Genomic DNA, 12,819 nt, shown 5'->3' with positions numbered 1-12,819 from the left:
TTCTCCCAAATGACAGGCCACCACCGGGAGAAATTCTCCACTCACAAAATAATATAAATAAAATACAATTTTAATTTTTATATTTAAAAAATGTATGATAATTTTTAAAATATTTAAAATACATCAAAGAAACAAAGTGTCGGCCTGCCCTACACTACAACCCAGCCCCATTAGAAATGGGCCTCACTCAATTTGGACTTATCGCCTTACATTCCCCCTCTCTCTCTCTCTCCTGCCACTCCCCCTACCATTTCAAAGCTGAAATGGGTCAGCTTTTTTTTTTCTTTTCCCACACGCTTTCATATTGTCGGTTCATGTTTGATATTCATCCTAATTTGTTAACGCAGGACTACTCCTCTCAATAATCTATAGCTACGACTTGTACATTTTATTTTTTACAAGACGACAAATTTTATATTATTCTTCGCTTGATTGGTTGAGGGAATTTTGTTAACGCGCCCTTGCATTTGTCTCAATCAAGAGTGGTTGATCACATCACATTGCTCCCACAATAATCATTTGATGCACCTCCATTGGTCTATGGGACACATGCCCTCCTATTGTCTCCCCTTTTTCGATATATTTAAACAAACTTAACTAAGAACATGACACGTTTCAGATTCAATTATATAGTACATAATTTAATAATTTAATGTCACATGTCACATGTTTTGCTAAAAAAAAAACATTGTAGTTTATGTGATTTGATATTCCCCTCTTTTTATTCTACTTGCCCTGCAAGACATTGCCTCCCTTTTAACTTAAATAATGTTCAATCTCTACCTACCACATAGTTTTTAATATATGAATAATTGAGACTTGTTTGGGCTACATTTGAAGGTTTTAGGGCTTATAGGGACATAAAATATTTTACTAATGCAATTATCAGTATAGAAATTAATTGCGAGTTCAATTATTTCAACAATCACATAAAATGAAAAATAATAATAATATTAACAAATATTAACTTTAATTAGAGTAATGGTTTATTATTCATGTATAGAAATTTACCACGAAAAAAATAACATATAAATATAATATTAGAGTAATAATGAGATAGATATAAGTCTCTTAAATATATGTAATCAACGTTGCATTACAGTAATTAGAAAAGACGATGTTTAATAATTTTATTTAAATTTAAATTGCTTAAATTATAACTTCTAATAAAATTTAAAATTATAGCATTGGTTAAGTTATTAGAATTTTTTATACCATAAAATTACGAAAATGTCCGATTTCCGTATCTTTGATGGGTCCTCCCACACCTGAATCAAATCCCGACCAATCAGGCATCTCTCCATCCAGTGACTCGAATTCCCAAGACAACCGAAACGGCATAAACTAATCGCATCAACCGCCATTAGGACACGTGGCAAATAAAGAATGTTAAAATTATTCTACTGTCGCCACGTGTAGCACACATCACAAGTGCTCCCACGCTTTTATAACCTGAAAATCCCTCGACCGGATCTTCTCCATTGCAGACAGTCTCTCGTTGATCTCCATGGTTTCTCAAACATGCACAATGCCATGTCAAACGACGCCGTTTCAGCTTGCGACTCTCACAACCCCAAACACGAGTTGCCTGGCCGCTCACAACGGGCTCCTCTACTCCGGCTCCACCAACCAAATCGCCGTCTTCGATTTAACCAACTTTACCCAAATCGACACGCTTCGCACTAACGACGCTGCTTCGGGGTCCGTGAAGTCCATCGCTTTTGGGCGTTGGAAAATCTTCACGGCCCACCAGGACTGCAAGATCCGCGTGTGGAAGATCACCTGTTCAAAACGACGACACAGACACCGTCTTCTGGCTACTCTTCCCACCGTTAAGGACAAGCTCTACCGGTTTATTTCGCCGAGTAATTACGTTCATGTACGGCGCCACCACAAGCGGCTGTGGATTGAGCATTGGGATGCGGTTTCTGGGTTGGTGGTTAATGAGGGGTTTGTGTACTCTGTTTCCTGGGATCGGAGTTTTAAGGTTTGGAGTGCTTCCGACCATAAGTGTTTGTCGTCGGTGAAAGCCCACGACGATGCAGTCAACGCGGTTGGTGTGGGTCAGAACGGCGTCGTTTACACTGGCTCTGCCGATGGGATTATCGGAGTTTGGGAGATCAGGGAGGGGGAGAAAAAGAAGCATAGGTTGGTGAAGACTTTGGACAAGCATAAATCCTCGGTAAGCATAACCCCTAAATTTTGTTTATAATTATTAGGTGGAGTTCAAAATTACTAGAGTTTATGTTCAAAATGACAGTATCATCCCGACATGATTAGTAACAAATTTAATGTCTATATTGAAACAGATAAATGCAATCGCACTGAACAAGGGAGGGACGGTGATGTTTTCCGGGAGCAGTGACCGTTTGATAATGGTGTGGAAGAAAGATGAGGCGGGGAAGCAGATTGGGTTTGTGGAGGCTTTATGGGGTCATGAAGGGGCTGTATTGTGCTTGTATAGTGTCCGAGATTTGTTAGTCAGTGGGTCCGAGGATCGGACCGTCAGGATTTGGAGAGGTGACGTCACAAATGGTTATCAATGTACGGCTGTGATGGAAGGACACAGATCGCCGGTGAAGTCGTTGGTCGTGGTCGGAGCCGGTGAACGGTGTTTGATGATCTGTAGTGCCAGTTTGGACGGAGAAATACGAGTTTGGAGGTTGTGGCTTTGATTTATTCCATTTAATTTCCCTAAGTTATCCCTTGTAAATTAAAAGTTCTTTCAAATAAATAAAAAATATATATTTGTTTATTTAAACAATTTCAAAAATTAAACTGCGCACGTGACAAGAGAGTTGATTTGGTGCAGGCCTCAAATTGGGCCCTACTTTAAGCCCAAATAAATGGCATAAAAGACAAGCCCAAATACATAGAATAAATGACATAAAAGTCGTTAGCCCAAATAAATGCATATAAATACTAAAACGAGCGGCAACTGAAAGAGGGAAAGCAGATCAAAACGATTTGGTGCGGAATAAGTTGTAATTTTAAAGTTGCTTCTTGCAGACTCGCTCTCGCAGTCGCTAGTCTCGCTCGCCATGGAAGAGAGCACATTCGATCCTGTAATCTTTCATCTTCCAGTTTGATCGTTTTCATTGAAGTTTTATTCGTCGATTGTTTGTTCTCTTAAATGTCTGCTACTTGTATGCTTTCCATTCAACTAGGTGTTTGTTTGTATATAATTGACAGGATCTGATTCACGCCATCTTCAAGCTTGAGTGGACCAGAAGATCACTTGGTTGGACTTCGGATCGCTCTCTCCTTCCGTCTAGTTTTTCTTTTCTTTCAATTTTTAGTTATCTTTGTTTCCTCTTCTTTCTGATAATTTCTTCATTTTCCGTTTTGGTGCTCGCATTTCTTCAGAGCGCGAGAAAAACGAGAGCTCGGATGCTATGGATTGTGAGGTGATTTCCTTTACCGGAGTTTATTGTGAAAATTTCTCTTTAACCGCTATTATTTTCTTCCGTGAAAATGTTTGTCGTCGTTTTGGTTTTCGATGTACTGGTACATAGGTAAATCTTAGAATGCTCTTGTTAGTTCTTGAAGTTCACACGATTCTACCAATTTTGTGTACATTTCAACTACCGAACATATGCACAAGGCAGAAGTATATATGAAAGTTGATATGTAGTCTAATGGATTTAACAACAAATCAGTGATTATCTATCTTGTTGCGAACTTGAAGTAAGGTTCTTTCTCGATTAGACCAGTGGAGTTGATCTTTAGCTCACATATGTTATTCAGGTTGACGCTGGAACATCAAAGAAGAGCAGGCCGATGTCAGGTGTCATTAGATTTTACGTCAACAACTTGTTTTTCATTTCTAAATCGTAGTTTCTATTATGCGAGTTTTTTTTCCATCAAGCTCGTGTTCTTTGAATGGTTGCCGTCTACCGGAAGATGCAGAAACCATTTCTAACCTCGCTATTCCCATGCAGCCAATGCTAATGCACTTAAATTGAGCTCTAAACTTCTACAAATCTTTGTGTCAGGTACCTAAAGTCAGAAGCTAATTTGGTTTATAAAAAATTTCTTCTTCTTTTAGGTTAACTCTTTTATTTATGCAGAGGCCGTACAGCGTGCTGCAACAATTGCTGAAGCAGAAGGTATTAGCAGAATTGAAGCCACTCATTTGGAGAGGATTCTTCCGCAGTTACTACTGGACTTTTGAGGTAGCATTCTGTTTCATACGTTTCAATGTTTTGCTCTTGAAGATTAAGTTCTTGATTTATGGAGTGATTATTGGGGCTGTATCAGTCGTTAATGCCTAAGTTTGCTAATATGAGAGAGATCTCATAAATAGAATGGGCTTGGGGGTAGATATTGGTATATGTTTCAAGTAGTTTGTAATTGGGAGGGTAGGAGAGTTTTCTCGTTTTGTAGCCTTCTTCTGATCCCAATACAAACATCAATCTGGTTCATCAGTCCAATTCTAACTCGGTGCTCACACTCCATAGTCTATAGAAGTAGGTTTCAGAATGCACAGCTGGTGTTGTGAATAAATTTCTCAATGAAAGAACTTCCTATCCATTAAAAATTCCTCTTGCTGGTTTGTTTGGTTTTTGTAAGAGATTCCTCTAAGGTCGGCTAAGAGATGTCTTTTCCAGGAGGATCAAGCAGCCAATAAAAGAATTTGTATGAACAAGGTCTGTCTGATTCTTGTTCTTCCACTATCAAATAATTTATCATCATTAGTAAGTAATTCTTGTGATCCTATTTTTCGTAAAGCCTGAATAAAAGATTGAAAAGCAGAAAAATATAAAGGAAATAAATAAAATTCCTTGATCAAAATTGTTGAGTCCCCGTCCAGAGATCTTTTGAGGGCAAAAAAGTAAAAGCCAACAGAACGTGAATGATAGATATGGGTACTATGGTAGTAGAAAATGATCATTAAAATGCAATCCAGGGTTCGTATTGTTAGGATGCCGGTGGGTTCATGATACCTTATGAATGTTTAGTAACTAAAAATAATTACGTTCTATTCTTTGATACGTAATATTGAAGTACTGAGAAGGACAAGTGTCTTAGTTGCAATCTGGACTGTAGCAGTACACAGTTGCTCCTCTTCCTGTTTCTGTGTGTCCTCTTAGGGTGTTCCTCATCTTTCTTAGACCTTGCTATTTCATTTTCAAAATTTACGTTTAGGTTTTGCCTTGGAATACGCAAGCAGATGATCAAAGTGCACAAATATATAAACATTTAGATCTTTGATTGACAACGCGCATTTTTGGAAGCAGAAATTAAACAGATACAATCATTTGCAAGCATTATTATTTTAGACGTTTAGAGAGGAAGTTTCAGGTACATCGTGCTTGATCTGTGACAGCATGCATCTGGCATCCTTACTGTTAGGCCTCTCTTTTGGATTATCCATAGTGCAAAAGCAGGCAATTTTGAGGGCCAAGAGCATTTGCTCCTCCCAGCCATTACCCAGGAGCTTCGGATCAATGGCTCTCCTAGGATTATCCGAAGTCATCACATTCTTCATCCACTTAACCAAACTCATCTCATCCGTGTCCTGGAAAAACTCATCAGATGGAAGTTTCCCGATCACCAAGACACCAAGCAGAACCCCAAAGCCGTATATATCGCACTTATCAGTGAACTTCAAGGTCTGATGATACTCTGGTGCGATGTATCCTACGGTACCTGCAACATTTGAAGCTGTCATGTGAGTTTGGGCATCTGGCATTGCTTTTGCCAGCCCAAAATCAGCAATTCGAGCTTCCATGTCGTCATCAAGCAAAACATTTGCAGGCTTCAGATCCCTGTGAATAATACGCGGGGTATGGTTCATGTGAAGATACTCCAGCCCAGATGCCACTCCGAGAGCGATGTTATGCCGAGTAAGCCAGTCTAGTTCTTTCACTCCTCCTGAAACCTGATTCAATATATCTTGCAAGCTTCCATTCTTCATCAACTCGTACACAAGGTAATGGCAATCAGGACGGGGGACATGGGCCACAAGAGGAAGAAGATTCCGATGCCGGATTTCACCCACAGTTCTGATCTCTGACTTGATCTGACGCATTTTCTTGCTCATAAACCTGCTATCCTCGTTAGCTAACTCGGCTGCGTCCTTTGGGGGCTGAGTTATCTTCTTTATCGCAAACATTTTACCGCTTTTTTCTGGTAATTCCGCCTTGTAAACTTCTCCACATCCACCTTTTCCAATCAGTTCGAGCGATGCTAGTGCATCGTCTTTCTCTAGAAAAGCCAGATCCTCTCGTTTTATCAGCTTAGGTGCAAATATTGAGGGTCCCGAATTCTTGCTTCCACCTTTTATAGCTGCTATGACGAGTTTAACCATTAGTGAAAAGATAAACCCTGACAAACTTCCAGCAATTGCTCCAGCGAGGAACCCAAGAATCCAAGCAAGTACTATCTTTGCTTTATTCTTCCGGTTCCTATGAGGAGGTGAGGCCGCAGGAGATTGAGCTTGAGCACTCGAAGTTGGCGCTGTGGCGGCGGCACTGTGATTGCCTTTCGTACTGGACTTCTCAGCTAATAACTTATAACGCTTGGGAACTTCGGTAGTTGAGTAGAACTCAACGCCTTTCACGATGGGGTATGAACTTTCGAGAAGGGGGTTTCCTGAGAAGTTGAAGACTCGAAGATTGCGAAAAGAACGAATTGAAGCTGGGATTCTCCCCGTGAAGTAATTGTTGGCTATGGAGAGACTTTCCAAATGGGGAAAATACTTCAAGAAATCCAAACTCCCCGAGAACTTATTGGACGAAAGATCGATGACCCGAAGGCGAGTCAACGAGGACAATCCGGTCGGAACTTTTCCAGAAAAGTGGTTGTTTTGGAGATCGAGAACTTCCAATTGCCGGCAGTCGACGATTTGGGCAGGCACTTGGTCAACGAGGTGATTATTAGAAATCGTAAGCTCTTTCAACTCCGATAGCCGGCCGATAGCCGGAGGAAGAGAACCAGCAAGATCTTTGGACTTGAAAATGAGCCTGGTGACCCTCAAAACGTAAGTGCCGTTGCTGGAGAGCCGTCTCTCGCAGAATACACCGGCGTTGTCGCATGGGTAGGGGGAGAGTTGACCGTCAATACCCAAGTTATTCTTGATGATAGAAAAGGCTCTGAGATCTGAAGGATCAATGTTCAGTCGGGCATGGACATGGAAAAGGACGGAGAGAAAAACTAAGAATGGAAGGAGTTTGGAGGAAGGTAAAGCCATTTTCCGGCTGCGAGCGAAGGGAGTTTGCCGGCGAGCAAAAGAATTGGCAGTAGTGTTGGACTTGGTCTTCTTCTTTATAGGCGTGGTTCCAACGAAAAACGGGATCACAATTGGATGGCTGGAGCCCACTTTAATTTTGGTCATCCTTCAATTTTTATTTACTTTTCAAAGTATCTAATTGTTTAATACGTTAAAGTCAAAATCTCACTTGATTTTTTTTTAAAAAAATAAAATTCACAAAAAATAGTTATTAGAAATTTAAATCTTCAATTTTAGGGAGAAGAATAGTACAAAGACCATCCCATCACTCGTTCTCATCAATAGACTTGAAAGTCAGAAGCCTTATTGCAATCTAAGCTTGGCTCAAAATTAATTTCTCAAAATTAAACTTTGATTGAGTCATATTTAAATCGATTCATTATGTTATTATTTGGTCAGGTGTATAGTTCCTTTATATATTATATTTTATATATTAAAAAAGAACTTAATATTTGTTAAATATTTTTATAGTTTAAATATTATAGTTTATAGTTAATATAAAATTTTAAAAGCGATAAAAGCTAATTAAAAATTAAAAAAAAATATACAAAATGACACTATAAATCAATGATGTTGTAAAACAAATCATAATAATAATAATACAAAAATTTTAAAATAAAAAAATATAAATATAAATTCAATAAAATTTAACAACATTTATTTTTGAAAGTATTGAATAAATATATATTTTTAAAAACAATAAAATGATTAAACTTCAATGGGAAAGTGATTGAGCTCGGCTTTAGCTTTTTTTAGTCAGTTTAGGTAAGTAACTTTTTTTAATGTGGAATTAGTGTTTATAAGCTTGATTTGAATTTAACAAAAAAAATTGAGTCTTATTTTAGCATTCGGCTTCAAACATATTATTATTATTTGTTTGCGAAGGCTTTCAACTTTCAATTCTTGGTTACTATTTAGACGAGGAAACAAGCCTTGAAACTCCAACAACCAAGGCAGCCAGGAATGCAATTTTCCCCCAACAATAGATTTTGACCACTGACGATAACTCAACAAAATTTTATTACTAATTTTATTTGATTAGTTAAAAACCTACCACACTTTTTCTATCTAAATTTTATAAATTTAAAATTCTATCGCATACATTTGTGAATTTTAAAAATAATTTTAGATAGATTAAATATTAGATACTACATTTATACTTTGACGTGGAAAATACTTTGAAACTTCTTTGGAATCTTGAATACGCGTTAAAGTCTTTGTTTTCACTCAAGTAAACGGATTGAGGGGCCAAGGGCACCGAGTCTTCTAGCTATTATCAGCCGATGGATCCATGCCTTAATGCTTAGATATAGACCCAGTCCACGGGCCCCACACCACACAAATGCTGTCCTTTTTCTGTCCCTCTATTATTATTTCTCCCCACACGAAAAATCAATTTTAACCTATTAAATTCATTTCACCTCTATTTTTTCTTTTATCAGTAAAGATAAACTTTAATTGTCCCATAAAACCAATTAATTAAATATGACTGCTACGCTAGTGGCTTTGTGGAATAAAAGAAACACAATATTTTAATTAGTTGGACTGCTCTCAATTGCAAATTAGATCAAGTACCATATAATGCCCCATTTCAAACAAAATAACAATTTACTAATAAAAAAAATTAAAATTAAAATTAAAGCACGTGATCGTATTTGAATTTTAATTTTCGTTTTAGACTACAAAATATATTTTATATTATTTCATGTCAAACATATTTTTTATTTTAATGGTAGTTTTAAAACATCAATAATGCTATGACTTAGAGACGTTTTCCAGATAGGACGAAAATTTTCAATTTTTATGAACTTCAATAATAAAGTAGGTTACAAAATTTTTCATCTATTTTAAAAATATATAATATCATAATAAATTTGATAATATTATGTAAATAAAAATATAATAGGAGATTTCAAATATAATTACTAAAAATTCAAATTCAATATATATATTAAAAAGTAGTGAAGCCGGGGAGGCGTGGATTTGCACGGGTCAGGATGGGAATTTTTGATTTTCCGTTTGGTCTCACACGTGTGAAAAAAAAAAAATACTCAAGGCGGTGTGGAATTTTTGCTGACAGCTGTCTATGTATTTAATTATTTTATTCTGATGGATTAATGGGGAAAGAAGGAGAAAATGAATTTAACTCAAATATCCCCGTCACTCCGCTATTGTGCGCCTTCTATTGGACTGTACTTCAACACCCCCTCATCCCTCCGCCGCCACCGCCGTCTCCCTCTCCGTCTTCCCACCGCCCTACCACCGACCGCTTCTTCTGTTCCGAAAACCACCACCACTATCATCCCCTTCTTACCTCGATTTCTAAACCCTCATTTCGTCACGGGAAATTGTCTTCTTTCCAGGATGGAGGTACTCTCTCCCTCTCTCTCTATCTACCGCTAATTCCCACCGATTTTCGTTATTTGAAATTGGAGATACTTGGATTTCCCCAAAATGGATGAATTGCCCCCCCATCCATTTCTGACGCTGAAGGTATATCGTGTTTGTTTGTTTGTATGTGCATCCACGACCCAACTTTTGATATTTTTGTATACGATTTTAGAAGGAAGAAGCTGTGTAAAAATTTGTTCGTCTTTCTCTCTTATCTGGATTTTGGATAATTCGAAATTGTTCCATAGAGAAGCATCGCTTTGAAACTTCTTGATACATTCTTGAATCTTCATTTTAATCATTCACTGTATTTTTTTTTTTTTTCAATACATGTAGTTTCAGGGGATTTTAATTCGAGTGGTATGTGTAGTGTATTCTATTCTGGTATATTTTCCTTGGGATGTGCAATCTTTTGATAATGATATTCGACGGCATGCATGTCCGAGTGTATTGGACGGACAGGTTTCGTCCCTAAACGGCCCGGCTTCTGAGGCTGTGGAGATTGATAAGGTAATTGCATTAACGATAATGAGCCAAGGGTCGCATTGAAGATGAATAGCTTTATGAATTAATGAGGTAGACTTAGGAATTCCTTTGTGAATTGTTTATTATTGTTGTGTTTCTATTAAGGGGAAGTATTTTTCGTTTTCAATTCTTTATAAGGGGTTGAATGTTTGATCGTAGTATCACATTGCAGAGATTCTGGAGTGGAAGTGGCATAGGTACAAACAAAGAAATGGTGGAGAATCTCCAGAGCTATGGAGTGGTTAGGTCAAAGAAGGTTTCTGAAGTAATGGAGAGTGTAGATAGGGCCTTCTTTGTACCGGATGGTGTTCCTCCTTATGTCGATACTCCCCTGCCGATAGGTTACAATGCCACTATATCTGCACCTCACATGCATGCTACTTGCCTTCAGTTGTTGGAGAAACACTTGCAGCCTGGAATGCGAGCTCTGGACGTTGGCTCAGGTTATCCATCTTACTGACATTTTCTACGTACTGAAAATTGCATTCGTGGTTTTATCGTAACTGTTGAGTTCCTATGGATGCCCAACTATGTTTGAGTTCTAAGTAACTTATAATCATAAATATATATTGTGAGATCCCACATTGTTTGGGGAGTAGAATGAAACATTCTTTATAAAGGTGTGGAAACTTCAACCTAATAGACACATTTTAAAAACTTTGAGGGAAAGCTAAAGAGGACAATATGAGTTTGGACATTGTTGACGATTGTTGGGAGAGAGTTCCACATAGGCTAGTTTAGGAAATGATCATGGGTTTATAATTAAGGAATACATCCCCATTGGTATGAGGCCTTTTGGGGAAGCCCAAAGCAAAGACATGAGAGCTTATGATCAAAGTCGACAATATCATACTATTGTGGAGAGTCATGATTTCTAACAGACATTTCCTCAAGGATTTGATGTATTCTGTAATGACCCAGATCCATTGCTAGAAGATATTGTCCTCTTTGGGCTTTCCCTTTCGGGCTTCCCCTCAAGGCTTTAAAACGCGTCTGCTAGGGGAAGGTTTCCACACCCTTATATATGGTGATTTGTTCTCCTCCCCAACTAATGTGGGACATCATAATCCACCCCCCTTCGAGGCCCAGCGTCCTTGCTGGCACTCTTTTCCTTCCTCCAATCGATGTGGGACCGCCCCCAAATCCATCCCCTTTGGGGCCGAGCGTCCTTACTGGCACACCATCTCGTGTTTACTCCCCTTCGGGGAACAGCGAGAAGGCTGGCAATCGTCCGGTACCTGGCTCTGATACCATTTGTAACGACCCAAGATCCACCGCTTGCAGATATTGTCTCTTTGGGCTTTTTCTTTCGGACTTCCCCTCAAGACTTTAAAACGCGTCTGCTAGGAGAAGGTTTTCACACCCTTATATATGGTGATTTGTTCTCCTCCCCAACCAATGTGAGATATCACATATTCTCCATCTTTACTTTTACTTGCACTTCTTGAGTGCTCCCCACCAAAAGAAAAGAAAAACATCTAAATTGTAGAAGAATTATTGTGGTTTGTCCTACAAGGGTTCAGTGTTCTCTTGACACACACTACCCAATTGAAAATGCTATCTGGTTAGTGAAGGTTGTGGGTATTCATTCTTCAAGATTCGATTTTTTCGACTACTTGATTTCCAGATAGGGCTAAAATGCTAGCTCAAAAGGGCAAACAGACAAGGTTCCTCCGGCTGTTTATTACTCTAAGAAGATACGATTTTATTACCCTTCATGTTTGAAATTGGATTTTCAACTCCAAAATATCAATTCCTCGACCCCTACCCGTTCCTTTATGTTTTAAATTGGTCACCTTGGCAGGAACGGGATACTTGACTGCATGCTTTGCATTAATGGTTGGACCCGAAGGTCGTGCCGTTGGTGTGGAACATATTCCTGAGCTGGTTGCTTCCTCAATCAAGAATATTGAAAAAAGTGCTGCTGCTCCTTTACTGAAAAAAGGCTCCCTCTCTGTACATGTTGGTGGTACGTTCGTCTTCTTTTCCAGTTCCTAGAGCCATAATTGTTCTTTTAATCTAGAATAGGAACTCTTTTCCTTAGTTTGGTTGATCCGTCAAGTGATATTCTTGCACCCATTTTATTTTTGAACTGGAATGATATATTCTTGAGAGTAATGGTAGTTTACTTTCGAGTGAAACACTTCGAAAACAAGACACTTTCACGACAAGACTTCGGTTAGTTATTGTTATTGGATGTTGTAGATGGCAGGCAGGGTTGGGCAGAGTGTGCACCGTACGACGCCATTCATGTTGGAGCAGCTGCTGCTGAAATTCCTCCGGCTCTCATTGACCAGTTAAAACCAGGCGGGAGAATGGTGATTCCAGTTGGGAACATATTCCAGGATTTAAAGGTTGTGGACAAAGATACCGATGGCTCTATTAACATCCACGACGAGACTTCTGTTCGTTATGTGCCCCTTACCAGTCGAGAAGCTCAGTTAGGTGACAACTGATCTGGTTTGCGCATAGCTTTTATCAAGAATGCTGTATAGGAACTTTTTGAAACCGTTTGTTGAACTATATCATCCTTGTAAATTTAATCCTCAATGTGGATATTTGGTCCAAAATAAGTGTGTTTGACACATTTATCATTACGAAATTTCAACAACCCTTTGGCCATGTTCTCGAGGGGGTTCATGTTTCAATGATGGATCGTTTATTCCCGG

At 38.6% G+C, this 12,819-nt stretch overlaps 4 protein-coding genes across 9 annotated transcripts; 3 read left to right on the top strand and 1 right to left on the bottom strand.

The window, feature by feature from the left end:
- The first annotated feature begins 1,496 nt into the window (after positions 1–1,496).
- Positions 1,497–2,721, top strand: LOC111485077 (protein JINGUBANG-like). The gene is made up of 2 exons (XM_023131776.1): positions 1,497–2,182; positions 2,310–2,721. Exons 1-2 carry the CDS (start codon positions 1,508–1,510, stop codon positions 2,673–2,675), a joined length of 1,041 nt encoding a protein of 346 aa, XP_022987544.1. The 5' UTR covers positions 1,497–1,507; the 3' UTR covers positions 2,676–2,721.
- Positions 2,722–2,949: 228 nt separating this feature from the next.
- LOC111484772 (protein MHF2 homolog) lies at positions 2,950–4,571 on the top strand. Its single transcript, XM_023131358.1, has 6 exons — positions 2,950–3,065; positions 3,193–3,241; positions 3,367–3,407; positions 3,748–3,787; positions 3,942–3,995; positions 4,071–4,571. The coding sequence occupies exons 1-6, from the start codon at positions 3,042–3,044 to the stop codon at positions 4,172–4,174; spliced, it is 312 nt and encodes a 103-aa protein (XP_022987126.1). The 5' UTR covers positions 2,950–3,041; the 3' UTR covers positions 4,175–4,571.
- A 603-nt stretch (positions 4,572–5,174) lies between these two features.
- On the bottom strand, positions 5,175–7,220 carry LOC111484769 (leucine-rich repeat receptor-like serine/threonine/tyrosine-protein kinase SOBIR1). Its single transcript, XM_023131349.1, has one exon. The coding sequence runs from the start codon at positions 7,193–7,195 to the stop codon at positions 5,279–5,281; it is 1,917 nt and encodes a 638-aa protein (XP_022987117.1). The 5' UTR covers positions 7,196–7,220; the 3' UTR covers positions 5,175–5,278.
- Positions 7,221–9,348: 2,128 nt separating this feature from the next.
- On the top strand, positions 9,349–12,798 carry LOC111484770 (protein-L-isoaspartate O-methyltransferase 1-like). Of its 6 annotated transcripts, none has more exons than XM_023131350.1 (5): positions 9,349–9,604; positions 9,962–10,135; positions 10,323–10,593; positions 11,955–12,119; positions 12,356–12,798. In XM_023131350.1, exons 1-5 carry the CDS (start codon positions 9,371–9,373, stop codon positions 12,604–12,606), a joined length of 1,095 nt encoding a protein of 364 aa, XP_022987118.1. In that variant the 5' UTR covers positions 9,349–9,370; the 3' UTR covers positions 12,607–12,798. The 6 variants fall into 6 exon arrangements, with proteins under 6 accessions (XP_022987118.1, XP_022987119.1, XP_022987121.1 ...); XM_023131351.1 differs by having other exon boundaries at positions 9,351–9,604; positions 10,088–10,135; XM_023131354.1 differs by having other exon boundaries at positions 9,586–9,727.
- Positions 12,799–12,819: the final 21 nt, after the last annotated feature.

Source organism: Cucurbita maxima, unplaced genomic scaffold, assembly GCF_002738345.1.
Source record: "Cucurbita maxima cultivar Rimu unplaced genomic scaffold, Cmax_1.0 Cma_Scf00010, whole genome shotgun sequence".
Classification (NCBI taxonomy): Eukaryota; Viridiplantae; Streptophyta; class Magnoliopsida; order Cucurbitales; family Cucurbitaceae; genus Cucurbita; species Cucurbita maxima.
The sequence above is the reverse complement of the archived record's forward strand: the minus strand, read 5'-3'. Positions and strand labels throughout refer to the sequence as shown.